The sequence below is a fragment of the Poromitra crassiceps genome (assembly GCF_964638095.1).
Source record: "Poromitra crassiceps genome assembly, chromosome: 7".
NCBI classification, from domain to species: domain Eukaryota; kingdom Metazoa; phylum Chordata; class Actinopteri; order Beryciformes; family Melamphaidae; genus Poromitra; species Poromitra crassiceps.
In genome coordinates this window covers 2,917,006-2,930,939 of record NC_139628.1, presented here as the reverse complement: position 1 = coordinate 2,930,939, position 13,934 = coordinate 2,917,006, and the positions used below count along the sequence as shown (strand labels likewise).

Here is a 13,934-nt window from a genome sequence, read left to right as displayed (position 1 = left end):
TGAGCCTAGGATGGCCAGGGCCAAAACGTTGTCTTGCTTCAACATACATCGCATCGCATAAACCATTTCCACCCGCAGGTTTGAGGAGTAGCTAGCATAAACGTCAGATAAATACTCTCTATAGGCTAACGTTACCCACTGAGGTAGCTAACATGGCTAATTAGCTAGCTAACAGCAGCTATCTTTCTCCTCTAACTAACGTTATTGACACGTTAGTTGACTGAGCGAACGGCGCTGTACAGCAGGTCGTTATCAAAACGTATTGCACTGAAGAGAAGTACACTTAGATAATGACGAAAGACTCCTCCAATCTGGCAGTGGAAATGTATGCACAAACTTTGTGTGTAACTTTGCGAGACTCAACCGAATGACTGATGAGTCTCGCGTTGAGCCTAGGATGGCCAGGGCTTAGATCTGCGTGAGCACGACCCGTCGTAATTTGTCCAATTCAAGGTACATTAAAACGTTGTCTTGCTTCAACATACATCGCATCGCATAAACCATTTCCACCCGCAGGTTTGAGGAGTAGCTAGCATAAACGTCAGATAAATACTCTCTATAGGGTAACGTTACCCACTGAGGCAGCTAACATGGCTAATTAGCTAGCTAACGCCAGCTATCTTTCTCCTCTAAACTTTAACGTTAACGACACGGAGTTGACTGAGCGAACGGCGCTGTACAGCAGGTCGTTATCAAAACGTATTGCACTGAAGAGAAGTACACTTAGATAATGACGAAAGACTCCTCCAATCTGGCAGTGGAAATGTATGCACAAACTTTGTGTCTGAGAGACAGAAACAGGGAAAGGGCTGTGTGTGTGTGTGTGTGTGAGAGAGAGAGAGAGAGACAGGGAGGGCTGTGTGTGTATGTGTCCTGTGTGAGACAGAGTGGGGGTGTATGTGTGAGGAAACAATAATTATTTGTGTCCAGTGTTCACCCATTACAAAATAAGTGTGTATTTGATTGTTATGTTTTAGTTTTACATCAAATTAATTAGATGAACTAAATCGTTTACATACTATATTACCAAAGCACACGCATACATACATAACCCTAAAAATGTTTGTTGCCTGCCAGCTATCAGACAGCATCGAGAGGCTTAAATATGTGCTGTATCGGTATCGGATCGAAATCGGTATCGAATCGGGTATCGAAATTTGATCGGAATCAGATCGGTTTTGAGGCTAAAATATCGGAATCGGATCGGTATTGAAAAATCTCGATCGCAGCATCTCTATTAGTAATCCAGTTCCTAAACTCTTGACGCCGTGTACATTGGTGGTAATTTGTCCAATTTATTCAATGTTTGTGACGCCCCATTGATGTTAACATTAGAAATACAGCATTAGGACGAGCTGAAGTCTGCGCGCCTTCACACATCACTCGCGCCGCAGGGTCAAGCTTGTATTATGCTCACCCTGCCATGAAGGGCGCGGGGGTGGAGCGAGGGCCGGGCGCGTCAAATGACGTAAATTTGTTGGGCGTGGTTATTCGCTACCTCCGTCGGGCACTCGCCGTGTGCCGGATTTTTTTTCTCACAGCGCGAGCAGTGCACGGCTTCTCTCCAAACATGTCCGCTTTCAAGCCACTGAGCCCTGAACACTGAGCTGTGTTTTCGCCACATTTCTTGACCCATGTGGTAGGCTATAAACTTTGATTTGCAACTGTTCATTTTTAGTCATTTCACCAAGAGCACCTTTAGGGCGACGCAAGCTGCTCCGAAACCACCCTCTCCAGCTGGACCAAGAGCGAGTGAGTTACGTCGACTACGAGTTCGAGTGGCATGTTCACACTGACCCAGTCGCGCCGTGTTCGGCCCCAAAACTCAGTTAAGTCGACCTAAAACGTTCCAGTGTACCCTGAATGTACCCGTAATAATTAGGGCGTTTTCACACCTATTTGGGTCGAGTCAGGCGCTGCCGCAGCAGTGAAAGGTATACAATGTTTCAATTTTCAACTAGAGCGGCTTCGTTTCACATGATTTTTATCACCGCGCCCAGGCCGTCGTTCTACAGAGTGGAGCGTCATGTATCCATGCCAACCAGACGGAAGTAGACGCGTATAGCGTCCACCCGGAAAGGAAGCCCGGATAGAACTGAACAATTGATTGAAAAGTTTATTTCTATAGGGACAGATACATAAACATAGAGCATTCACAGGAAACAGTCTTTGTTATATATCCTGACATTTATAGCCTAAGCTAGTTTGCAATATTTGTCCCTAGATGGAGAATGGAGAATGAACAGCAACGCCGTTTGCTCCTGGTAGCCTACTGCTTTTTGCATTTTACAACGTTTGTCTCTTACAATATCGGGAAAGTGTTGAATTTGAAAACGATCGCTAGTCCGGGAGCCAAAGGCTGTTTTTTTGATGAACCTTGTTTCGTCTGATAAAGTTTTTTTCTCTGCTGATTCTTGTACCTTGGGGGTACCTATTCAAAATACAGGAGGGTGCCCGGTGAGCACCCTTGAGCATTTTTAGATATTAACCCCTTAAGTGCCAAAATCCCATAAAAATCCGGATTTATGAGATTTCATGCAAAATCAAATGCATCAAATTTGCTTTCTCCAATGTTTATTCATAAAGGAGCAAGGATGTCATGTATAATGTAGCCTATTTGATTCCCGCGCCATGTGACCCGCCCCCCCCCCGACCCCCAATAAAAACATGAAATAAGCAGAGGACTTTTAGTCTGATAAATCACTCCCAGGTGTTGAAGCGGTGCAGGTTTGCGCAAGTCAGACCCTTCTCCCCCACTCCCCTATCTCTGGCACTGTGTGTGTGTGTGTGTGTGTGTGTGTGTGTGTGTGTATGTATGTGTGTGTGTGTGTGTGTACGTGTGTGTGTGTGTGTGTGTGTGCATGTGCGCGACTGCGTGCGTGTGTGCATGTTTCACTGGCTTTGAGCTGCGACACTTTCTGTCTCCACTCTCAATTCCTTGTACAGCCGGGGGGAGGGGTCTAGGTGCACTGCTCAAATCCTGTGTGCACATCTCGGCAGGGGAGTTTCTAGGGAGTGGCCAGTGAAATCTAATTGGCCACCCCAAAATCCTGAGGATGCTGGCATCTGTGGCCAACAATACTGTCTTTCAGAGGCTGTAGCGGGCTTATTTTTAAGCTAGAGTGAAGTTAGGCAAAATTTTGGTCAGGGAAAACTTTCTACATCCTTCCTAAATGCCACAATCAGTGCTACCCTTGCTTGAGTCTGTGCCCCATTTGGGCCACCCCAGTCAAGATGGCTGGGACACTGCATCTCGCCTCACACACATCTCGCCTCAAACAGACACACGTCGCGATTATTGTATTATCACTGTATTCATAAAGAAAATGCTGAAAATGTTCAAAAAGTACTGAGAGACTCACTGAAATCATTTTACAACATTTTATATTGAAAACTCAGATCCAAAAAGGATTGATACACTCACTGAAATCATTTCTCCAAGGCTGCACGTTTGCATCTGGGAGACTGTTGCCAACTTTGGTTGATGATGGACAGTATTTACCATGTCTTTCAAAGCACTGTAATCACAGTACCACGCTAATCACGGTACCACGGTTTTAATGATAATGAAAATTTTAAACGGTACGGTTATTGTTTATTTTATTTATTTAACCTTTAGTTAGACAGGCGAGTCATTAAGAACAAATTCTTATTTACACAGACGGCCTGCGGGGTAAGGGAGAGGGGCTGCAAAAAGAGTCATGTTAAGGATAAAAAAGGATAAAAACAGGGTATAAAACATATCAACATTCACATATAAAGTATGGAGGGAGGGGGAATTGTAAGGAATTTTATCACGGTTATCATTAAACCGGTTATCGTTACATCCCTACTTGGGGGTATGCACACATTGATGAGTTTTGTTGGGGCTATATGTTCACTGATGGCTGATGGGCTCTCTGGAGTTCCGGTAAGAAATTTCCAGAAAGCAGATGACCTGATGAGAGCCTTGGATCAGATTACGAGTCAGACCAGAACAGCCAGACTTTGGGTTTAGGTCTTGGTGAAACCAATGATGCTGATGATGTCATACATCTGGGCTGAATGTGAGGGTGACTGGCTTCTCCATCTGACCACATTCCAGAAGATGCTTACCTACTACTTTGCAGCTGGCCATTTCAACCATGTCAGGTATGGCCACGGCTGGACTGCAGTGTATTCTTACCGGTGCAATGGCCGGCGGGCCGTTGCGAAATGGGCCTGTCAGGTTGTGAAAATGTATGTATTATGTATTTGATTGGGCCGGTAGCGGCCCATTCAGGCGTCAATAATGAATGATTCTGGTCTCTGGAGTGGCCCTCTAACCAATGCTAATGTATAGCATTGTAATTTAGGATGTTACCTGAAGGCAACACAGGTGGTGACAGCCAATGACATGCACGGAAAACGTATGTATGTCTGTGTGTGTCTCTGACCACAGAGAGAGAAAGAGAAACTGTTCCTCGTGTTATATTTATTTCCTCCGTCTTGCTGCTGCTCTGGGAGTGCACGCGAGAACTGCTGCATTAACCCACTCTGCTAACAGACGTGTTGTTCAAAGATGTTGTTGGTGCTCCCTCTAACTCCACAATGTGCAAGATAGTAATAGGCTATGTGTCTCTGTATAGGCGGGTGCACAACGCACACACCCTGCTGAGAGCAGCGCACACACATGCTGACATGCTGCGCTGCTGAGACGTACAGTGTGCGACTGAAATGTCTGCACTTTTAAAAAATCAGTGTTATGTTTAGTACTTGTTCAAAAGGCCGTCTATCAGCGCCGTTTGCTGAGGATGCAGATCAGGTACGCGCTGGGGATTGGAACGGACTCGTGCTGTAGCGGGCACGCGCTGCAGAGGTGAAGTGCGAGCGGACAGAGAGAAGAAAGCGAGTGAGGCGCATGGTTCATGTCCGCGGTTCAGAGACTGATCTCAGTTAGTACTGTGTGCGTGCGTCCCTGAGACCTGGCTGTAAGTCATGTCACTGTTTAAGTTATCAGTTAATGTAAAGCATAAGTTTATATTCATGTTGGAGATTTGGTTACCCTAGAAGGATGCGTCATGCGTGATGGATTCCGCTCCTAGTACATGTGGCTGTTAATTGAATAATTGATGGAATGCCTGTCGGGTGCATTGTGGAGACTATGCTATGACTAAAATTATATTAGAAATAGATGTTTGCCCTGCATTAGTATTGTATAATTCATAGTGGTTTGTGGTTTGGTGCACATTTAAATAGTTTTATTGTATCAAGCTTAGGCAAGTAATAGTAATTATTAGTGATTGTTATTTCCACGATATATGTACATGTATGTTGATATGGAGGCTGATATGCTGGCTATGTATGTAGTGAACATACAATAGTTTATGTCAGTATATAGTGTATATACTGTGTGTATGTATGCATAGATGGATATATGTATAACTGATGCTATAGGCTTTGTGGTGGACTAGTTTAATACTGTAATTATAATAATGTATATATATATTTTATTTCTTTACAGAACCACATACACATGTAAACCACGCCCATGTCTGACCATTGCTCAGTCAAGTAAAAGTCTTGAAAGAAGATAAGTTGTCTGCTTCCGTGTTTTAACAGACACACCTGGAGCGAAGTTTAAATCCAATCAGAACCAGCAAGTTATAGTATCATACAGTCCTTTATTATAGCCTCAACAACAGTACTGTACTTATGTCTATTTAATAAGTAACCGTTAAGTTCTCACTGGGCACGTTTATTCAATGCTGCAACATCATTACACCTAAAACCCCTAGACCGGGTCATAACAAGTGGCTTTATAAGTAAATCCCCAACCCATGCGAGCGCGAGCGAAGCGAGCGCAAGCTCGAAAAATTGGGCCGATTCGAAATTGTGGGCCTGTCTGACACATGGCAGGTAGCTTTTTTGGTCCCAGTCCAGCCCTGGGTATGGCCATACTATCTTCATTCCATGGAGAAGCTTCCTCCACAAAGCAATTTTCTCCAGGAGCAGCATGTGATGCGACACATTAGTGGAATATGGAATGGCCTGTGGAGCAACCAGTTCTAGAGTGCATTGCAATTATGATTAATATTGTACATTATTGTTTTTTCCTTTTTTTGTTTTAAAATGTTTTTAATGTATTGTGTATTATTATTATACTTATTATTTTTTATATTGTCTTTTATGTTAATGTTCGAAATAAACATTCATTCAGAGTCCACTTTCATGAGGTACGGCCACAGTGATGGAGGGATCATTGGATTACCGTGAAGCCATAGGCACTGAAGATCTGGGCCCTGAGCCACCACATATGCTGCAAGATTGTGTCAGACATGAAGGAGATAGAAGAGGATAAGACAGATAGGTTCATCTCTATCACAAGGTAGAGGCTAAAGCCATGGGTTAAGCACATGCCAAAGTCAAGGACTTTGTCAGAAACTGGAAACCTGCCTCCATCCATTGGATCCCAATGAACATCCAGGGGAAAGCATCATGAACATCAAGATCACCCTACCTACAGTATTGTAGACAGTGCCATAAAGATTGAGGAGGCAATGTTAGAAGATGTTGAGAAGACCTGGCCAGAGGGATCTTACAACACCATCTCAAACAAAGTATCACCATCTCAAACAAAGTGAAGACAATGACAACAACCAAATCAATCCAAGTTGGCATCTCCACAATTTATGACCTAAATGCCATCGATTCAAGGGTAATCACACTGTTGTCTAGTGACCATGAAGTTGACATGAAGGATGTCCTCGCCTATGAGCTGGCACCAGTCCCAACTGCCATGTTTACCGAGGACAGAATGTGAATTTGTAAATCCAAGTCTACACTGAATAAGTCACTCCAAGTCAAAATCTCCAGGAGGAATCCCAGTGTTGCAGATGTCACTGTCATTGATGGATCAGCCATTCTTTGGACCATCCACTGGCCAGCTGATGGCACCATAGCTGATCGAAAATGTTATGACACGGCTGACTTTATATATATCAGACAGTGACGTCTACCTCATCTTAGACAGGTGCTATGATTACAGTATCAAGTCCATCACCTGAGATGTCACAGAGACAGGGCTCAGCTAGAAACACCATCTCTTAGCTCTTATGTGAGGAACTGACCCAGGGCTCGACGTTAACTTTTAAAAGTGGTTGCCGGAGGGGCAACCTGGCAAGAGCTTTTGGTTGCCCGAATAAAAATATGGTTGCCCAATTTTAGTCGCCTTATATTTTGAGTAATTAAGATACTATGCAGTCATAAGCCGGCTTAATAATGACGATGTGACAGAAAAGTAAGTATAATAGTCTATAGTATATAGATAGGCCTATTCAGCGTGCGCACCGGGTGTAATAGTAGTAATAATGATAATAATAATAATAATAAATTTGTGTCATTTCGTTTTCTATACAAATCTTATTTTTTGTTTTTATAATGCATTTGCATATTTGTGAACTTTCATTTTCATATATTTTTTAACAGTTATTGTTCATATTGTGCTTAATTTATTAATTAAAAGCGTTATTGATAATGAAGTAGCCTATGCCTCCTCATGTTCATTCAGGGATACTATGACAGTGGTTTGGGGCCCCCACTCTGATGTTGCATAGGGCCCCAAAAGGCCCAGAAGCGGCCCTGCAATCCCTCTCTCTCTCACCCCGTATGACAGGCAGACAGGCCAGGGATGCAAATCATTCCTCAGCACATATACGCGGTGGTAAAACGTTTTTGAAGGATGTCCTGGTCGAGGTGTATGTTGTAGGCTTGTTGTAGGCTACATGCTTTGCAGTATAGCGTTATGCTGGAATTATGCTTGAAGTTTGGGCTGTCGCACGGAAATGAGAGACACTGAATCTTGACGAGGAAACGTGTGGAGCGTTTATACACTGTGTGGGTTTCTGCTCGCGGAAGTGAGCTGGAGTCTTGAAAACTCCACTTTGTCCGCTCAGCCGCGTCCACGTAGTTACACAATTCGGGGTGTGCACGGCGAGGCGAAAACCATCTGCACAGGAGCCTTGTGGAGGGGCGCCTCTGCTGATTTGACTCACTTATCCGTGCGGACACTCGCCGATGCAGGAAGCATAATGAGACCTATTAAGCGCTTGTTGTAGGCTACATGCTTTGCAGTATAGCATTCGTTTTCCGTCCCGTTCAAAGACGCACGGGTATTTCACCTCGATGACAATTTCCTCGTCCTTTGTTTCTGTGCGGGGCTGCGGGCGGACGCGGTTCTTCTTGCGTCTTGCAGCCGCTGTGATTGTGTGCGAGCAGCCCCACCTGTCCGAGTCAGTACTCGTTAAACATACCGCACGTGCAGCATGCATCACGTAGGTTCCGACTGGTAATTAGTAACATCGTTCCGATTGTAACAGCAATAAAATGTCACATATATGTCACTCACAACAAGTATTAAAACATTTATTTGGTGTATATTTTGCTGTTTGCTGCTGTACATATTTTGTTGCATGTTAAATCGTGGTTGCCCCTGGGGCAACCAAAGACCAAGAAATGTTTGCCCCATGTTTTTTTTGGTTGCCCGGGGCAACCGGGCAGCCGTTAATGTCGAGCCCTGTGACCCAAGACCGGCTTTTCCATCTACAAGTTGGTGGTGGTGACAGGGGAGGAGCCATGTGACAGGGGAGGAGCCATGCCCCATTGAGATCAGGTTGGAAGAAAGAAGGAGCCGATATGATCTACAAAATCAGCAGGAAGAAGCTGACACCATCATTGTCCAAAAGGTCAGGTGTGCTGGAGAAGCACATCAAATCTCAGTGGTTTCTGATGACACAGATGTGTTCATCCTACTCCTTCACCATTACCATCAGGAAGGACTGGATGTCCCACACATCATGGAATCGCCCCACAAGGAAAGGGCAATAGTGGACATCAAGTCAACACTGGCCAAGCATTCACAAGTTGTGAAGAACCTTTTACCAGCCCATGCCATATTGGGATGCGACACTGTAGCGTCTTACTATGGAAAAGGCTCTGTCATCAAAGTCCTCAAAACTGTACAAACTATCGACCATTGACAATGTGGTTGCACTGTTCCAGCAGGTCCTCGACCAAGTCACTGCCTTCATCTCAGCCTGTTCCAAACTTAGCTGCTCTACTGCCATCGAATGAAGCATTCATTGAGAATGTTAAGAAGGGCCCACTTTCATGCAATCTTGTGGTGAAATCTCAATGTAAATCTGCCACTAGCATTGAATACTGAGGAATTTGGATGCAAAAAAAGACACATGCAACAGGTCACTGAGCCCAACCACTCTACCGGAAGATTGCAAACTTGTCCCAGACACATTTTGGAGATGAAAACCCTTCTAACTCCAATAAGTGCAACTGTGTGAAGTGCATGGTTTGCCATGCACAATGTTCTGTGCATGTTTCAGAGTAGGATGCTCAAGATCCAAATAGGCTTAACTACCGTGAAGACCATCAGCAACATGTGCCCTTCACTTCACACCTCCCATTGTGTATCATCTACTCTGAATCTCTACTTGAGATGAGCAAAGGCTCAATGGATGTTCTCATCCAGCACGACCCATATTGTCATAAAAAGTTTGTTTTGCTGGCACGGCCTAAAAGGGTTAATATTATGTAATTTGGAATGAAATACATTGTACATGACCTCCTTTATGAATAGACATTGGAGAAAACAAATGTGATGCATTTGATTTGAGTATTTTGCGTGAAATCTCATAAATCCCTATTTTTCTGCGATTTTGGCACTTAAGGGGTTAATATCTGAAAATGCTCAAGGGTACTCACCGGGCACCCTCCTGCATTTTGAATAGGTACCCCCAAACTACAAGAATCAGCAGAGAAAAAAACTTTATCCGACGAAGCGAGGTTCAACCCCATGGCTCCCGGACTAGCAGGCTGCGTCTGGAAAACAATGTTTTCATGTACTGGAGGCGGCGGATGCGAATCTCCAGACAAAAGCAGGACAAGGCGCAGATTGATTCTGTTGAACCGTGAAGCCCTCACCATACGCAGATATTATCGGCGAACAGCCAGGTAAGTTGTAAACATTAACGTTTGTAACGCTAGGCTTGCTATGCCCTTGGTGGTAATTTGTCCAATAACTGTTTATTCAATGTTTGTGAACGCCCCATTGATGCTAACATTAGAAATACAGCATTAGGCATTAGTTACGTCGACTACGAGTTCGAGTGGCATGTTCACACTGACCCAGTCGCGCCGTGTTCGGGCCCAAAACTCAAGTCGACCTAAAACGTTCCAGTGTGAAAACGCCCATATATGTCTGTACGGTGTGCAGACGGGGCTAAGAAGAAACCCAGACAAAGAAACACCACAACATATCAATAACCACTAACTTGCTGTGGTGATCTGCAGCCACGTTTGGTTCCTGCATCCTACCGATCATTAATTACACATTATTACGATGCACAGCATCACAACATGCTAGCCTTGAAACAGCACTGTAATGTTAGCATGTTCGTTAGCTAATAGTGCTAACCCTATGCACCGCGATGTTTCCCTTCCCCAGCCAATTCGCTCTCCCCAGGCTCTGGCACCTCCTGCCCGCATTGTATTTGTTAGTGAAGACTTGACCTTTAGGCTAATTAAATATATTGATCTTAGAAAGCGGAGTTCGGCTGTCAGACAGGAAGTAGATATGTATGCTAGCACACCCATGTACATTTAAAGCTAACTCACCGTGAGAGTAAGACGCCAGGAGAAAGAAGCACAGAAGTAAACTAGATCCAAAAACCGCCATGGAGTGGTTCTCGGTGCCGGTCAGTTTGCTTTCATGGTGGTTTAACTCAGAGGAATGCCTTCCTCCGGGCCGCTGAGGGGCAACAGCCTAAAGGTCTCATTGTCGGTCCAATTGCTGTTAGTCACAGACTGTCTCATCTACATCCAGCGACTGCAGCTATAAACAGGCTGTACGTTACATGCACAGGGAGGTTGTGGAAAAAAACTTCAGACTGGGAGGAAGTTCGACAAAATCCGACCAATCACGACACGTGTGTCCACAAAAAAAAATCTGATTGGACTAATGAGCGGAAGACCCGCCTTAAAAAAATTCTGATTGGACTTGTCGAATGTTCCAGAACAGCACATCCGGGTAATTTGCAAAACTTGAAGGCCGCGCCCCTTTTTAGGGGATAACACAAGCCACTCGCGTTGACTTCAATGTAAAATAGCAGTACCCAAAACATCTATAGAAAAATAACAGAATTCATTTCCTTTATAAATCACCCAAAGACACCATGACATGACAATATATTTCAACTCGGCCGGCCATAGAATGCGCAAGATACATCGACACGAGGTACTTGCCTTATATGAACGCTGTATCCAGTTTCCACCAGGTTACATGCATCGTCCACATTGACGGTGTCACGCCTACCCTATCGCAGACCAGTTTTTTTTTTTTTTTTATTGTTAGTGAAACTATAACAACACAGCAACTCTTCGGCATATCTCTATCAAATTAAACCGTTTTAAATAGTTTGTTTGAAGTGGTTTCGGCTTCTTGTACCGTCGTTTACTATGGTGGGTTTCCCTTACCCCGCTCGCCGGACGCTTCTGGCTCATACTGAGCGCATTAGCGCCCGGCGAATGCAACCCATTTCACATATTAAATTTTGCCATTTTCACGTCTGGGTCTAAAATCCCGGCTCCTACCTGAGTCTTCACGTGAAGTGAAGACGCTATCCGATGTCAAACATCCTCTTCTTTTAATGACACCTAGTTGTTGCATCCAAAATGTTGCATAAAATCCACTTTTCTGTCGCTCAAAAACCGAAAACCATGTATCTGGAGCACCGCCCCTTCTTCTTCTCTGATCTGAAGCAACCCGGAACAATGACTTCCGGGTTGCTCGAGGTGCTCCAAATAAATGCTTTTCGGTTTTTGAAAGACAGAAAAGTGGATTTTATGCAACATTTTGGATGCAACAACTAGGTGTCATTAAAAGAAGAGGATGTTTGACATCGGATAGCGTCTTCACTTCACGTGAAGACTCAGGTAGGAGCCGGGATTTTAGACCCAGACGTGAAAATGGCAAAATTTAATATGTGAAATGGGTTGCATTCGCCGGGCGCTAATGCGCTCAGTATGAGCCAGAAGCGTCCGGCGAGCGGGGTAAGGGTTTCCCCTAAAAAGGGGCGCAGCCATGGAGCTGGGCGCTTGAAGACGCGACGCAGTTCTGGTGTATAGCAACGTGAGACATGGCCCAATTCCAATCCGCCCCCACTGCCTCAAGCCCTTAGAGGCGCGGTCACGTGAAGGGAGTGAGGGTTTAGGGATGTTCCACAGTGAAATCACAAAGTAGTCCAGGCAAAGTAGCGTTTTACGACAAACTAATTGTAAAATAATTTTTTGCAGCTTAGATCATTTCTATGAGGTGTCCAGAACAACATACTAAAAGTCCTAAGAAATCCTAGTTGAGGAAATATGTTTAATTCTCATCAATCCAAGATGTGGGTAACACTTTACAATAACGTACACAAATCCTATAGTAGTTACTGATAAACTAACCATTAACTAATCGCCAGTTAATCATTCGCTAATGAAAAATTTGGCATTAGTTTATCACTAGTTAATCATAGTTAATGAGTAGGTAGTCATTAGTTAATGATTAGTATCTAATTTCCTGAGTAGAGTAGTTAATCAGTACCTAATGATTACTAAATTTCAGCTCGTGAATAGAGTAGTTAATCATTACTTAATGATTCCAAAATGTCAGTGCGTGAATGTATTAGTTAATCATTAGTTAATCTTTTTGTGTACCCTATTGTAAAGTGGTGCATCATACTCAGTAGTTTATGAATACTGAATCATTACCTGTCCATTAGTTACTCTTTTCGCACCCTAATATAAAGTGAAAGATATCCTTATCAAATAAACACTCCCTCCAGGTGAGATTCGAACCCTGAACCCCAAGATTGTTAAATTGTAAGTCTGGTTCTCTACCATCTGAGCTAACCAGCCTGTTGCTTGTTCGAGCCATACTATTGAATGTAGAGCCTGAGACCAAGTATTATAGTTTAAAGGTATATTCCACCCAAATACTACTTTCTGTCCAAGTACTTACAAGTACTTAGACATAAGTAGTATTTGGCTGAAACATACCTAAGTACTTGGACATGAAGTAGTATTTGGATGGAATATACCTTTAAAACTATAAGTATTTGGAGAGAAGGTAGTATTTGGGTGGAATATATCTTAAAAACTATAAGTACTTGAACAGAAAGTAGTATGTGGATAGGACATAATACTTAGTCTCTGACTCTACAGACCTATAGTATGGCTCTACCAAGTAACAGGCTGGTTAGCTCAGATGGTAGAGAACCAGACTTACAATTTAACAATCTTGGGGTTCAGAGTTCGAATCTCACCTGGAGGGAGTGTTTATTTGATAAGGATATCTTTCACTTTATATTAGGGTGCGAAAAGAGTAACTAATGGACAGGTAATGATTCAGTATTCATAAACTACTGAGTATGATGCACCACTTTACAATAGGGTACACAAAAAGATTAACTAATGATTAACTAATGATTAACTAATACATTCACGCACTGACATTTTGGAATCATTAAGTAATGATTAACTACTCTATTCACGAGCTGAAATTTAGTAATCATTAGGTACTGATTAACTAACTCTACTCAGGAAATTAGATACTAATCATTAACTAATGACTACCTACTCATTAACTATGATTAACTAGTGATAAACTAATGCCAAATTTTTCATTAGCGAATGATTAACTGGCGATTAGTTAATGGTTAGTTTATCAGTAACTACTATAGGATTTGTGTACGTTATTGTAAAGTGTTACCCAAGATGTGTGCCAGTAAGGCCAGACAACAATACACCCCAATGGGGCTATTTTTTTCCTTTACTCCTATCAAAATAAAACTTTATACAATGAAAGTATCCAGGAAAAGTAAAAATTTTTGTATTACAAGTTTCTTTGAAAATTAATTTGA

General features: G+C 43.1%; 1 protein-coding gene across 2 annotated transcripts in view; it reads right to left on the bottom strand.

Moving 5' to 3' along the window:
* The window catches only part of LOC310779800 (neural cell adhesion molecule 2-like), a 45,012-nt gene extending 34,169 nt beyond the window's left edge, over positions 1–10,843 (bottom strand). For both annotated transcript variants that reach the window (XM_083640302.1, XM_083640303.1), the window contains exon 1: positions 10,648–10,843. In XM_083640302.1, coding sequence (XP_083496428.1) covers positions 10,648–10,708 — 61 coding nt within the window. In that variant the 5' untranslated portion in view covers positions 10,709–10,843. The remainder of the gene's footprint in view (positions 1–10,647) is intronic.
* Positions 10,844–13,934: the final 3,091 nt, after the last annotated feature.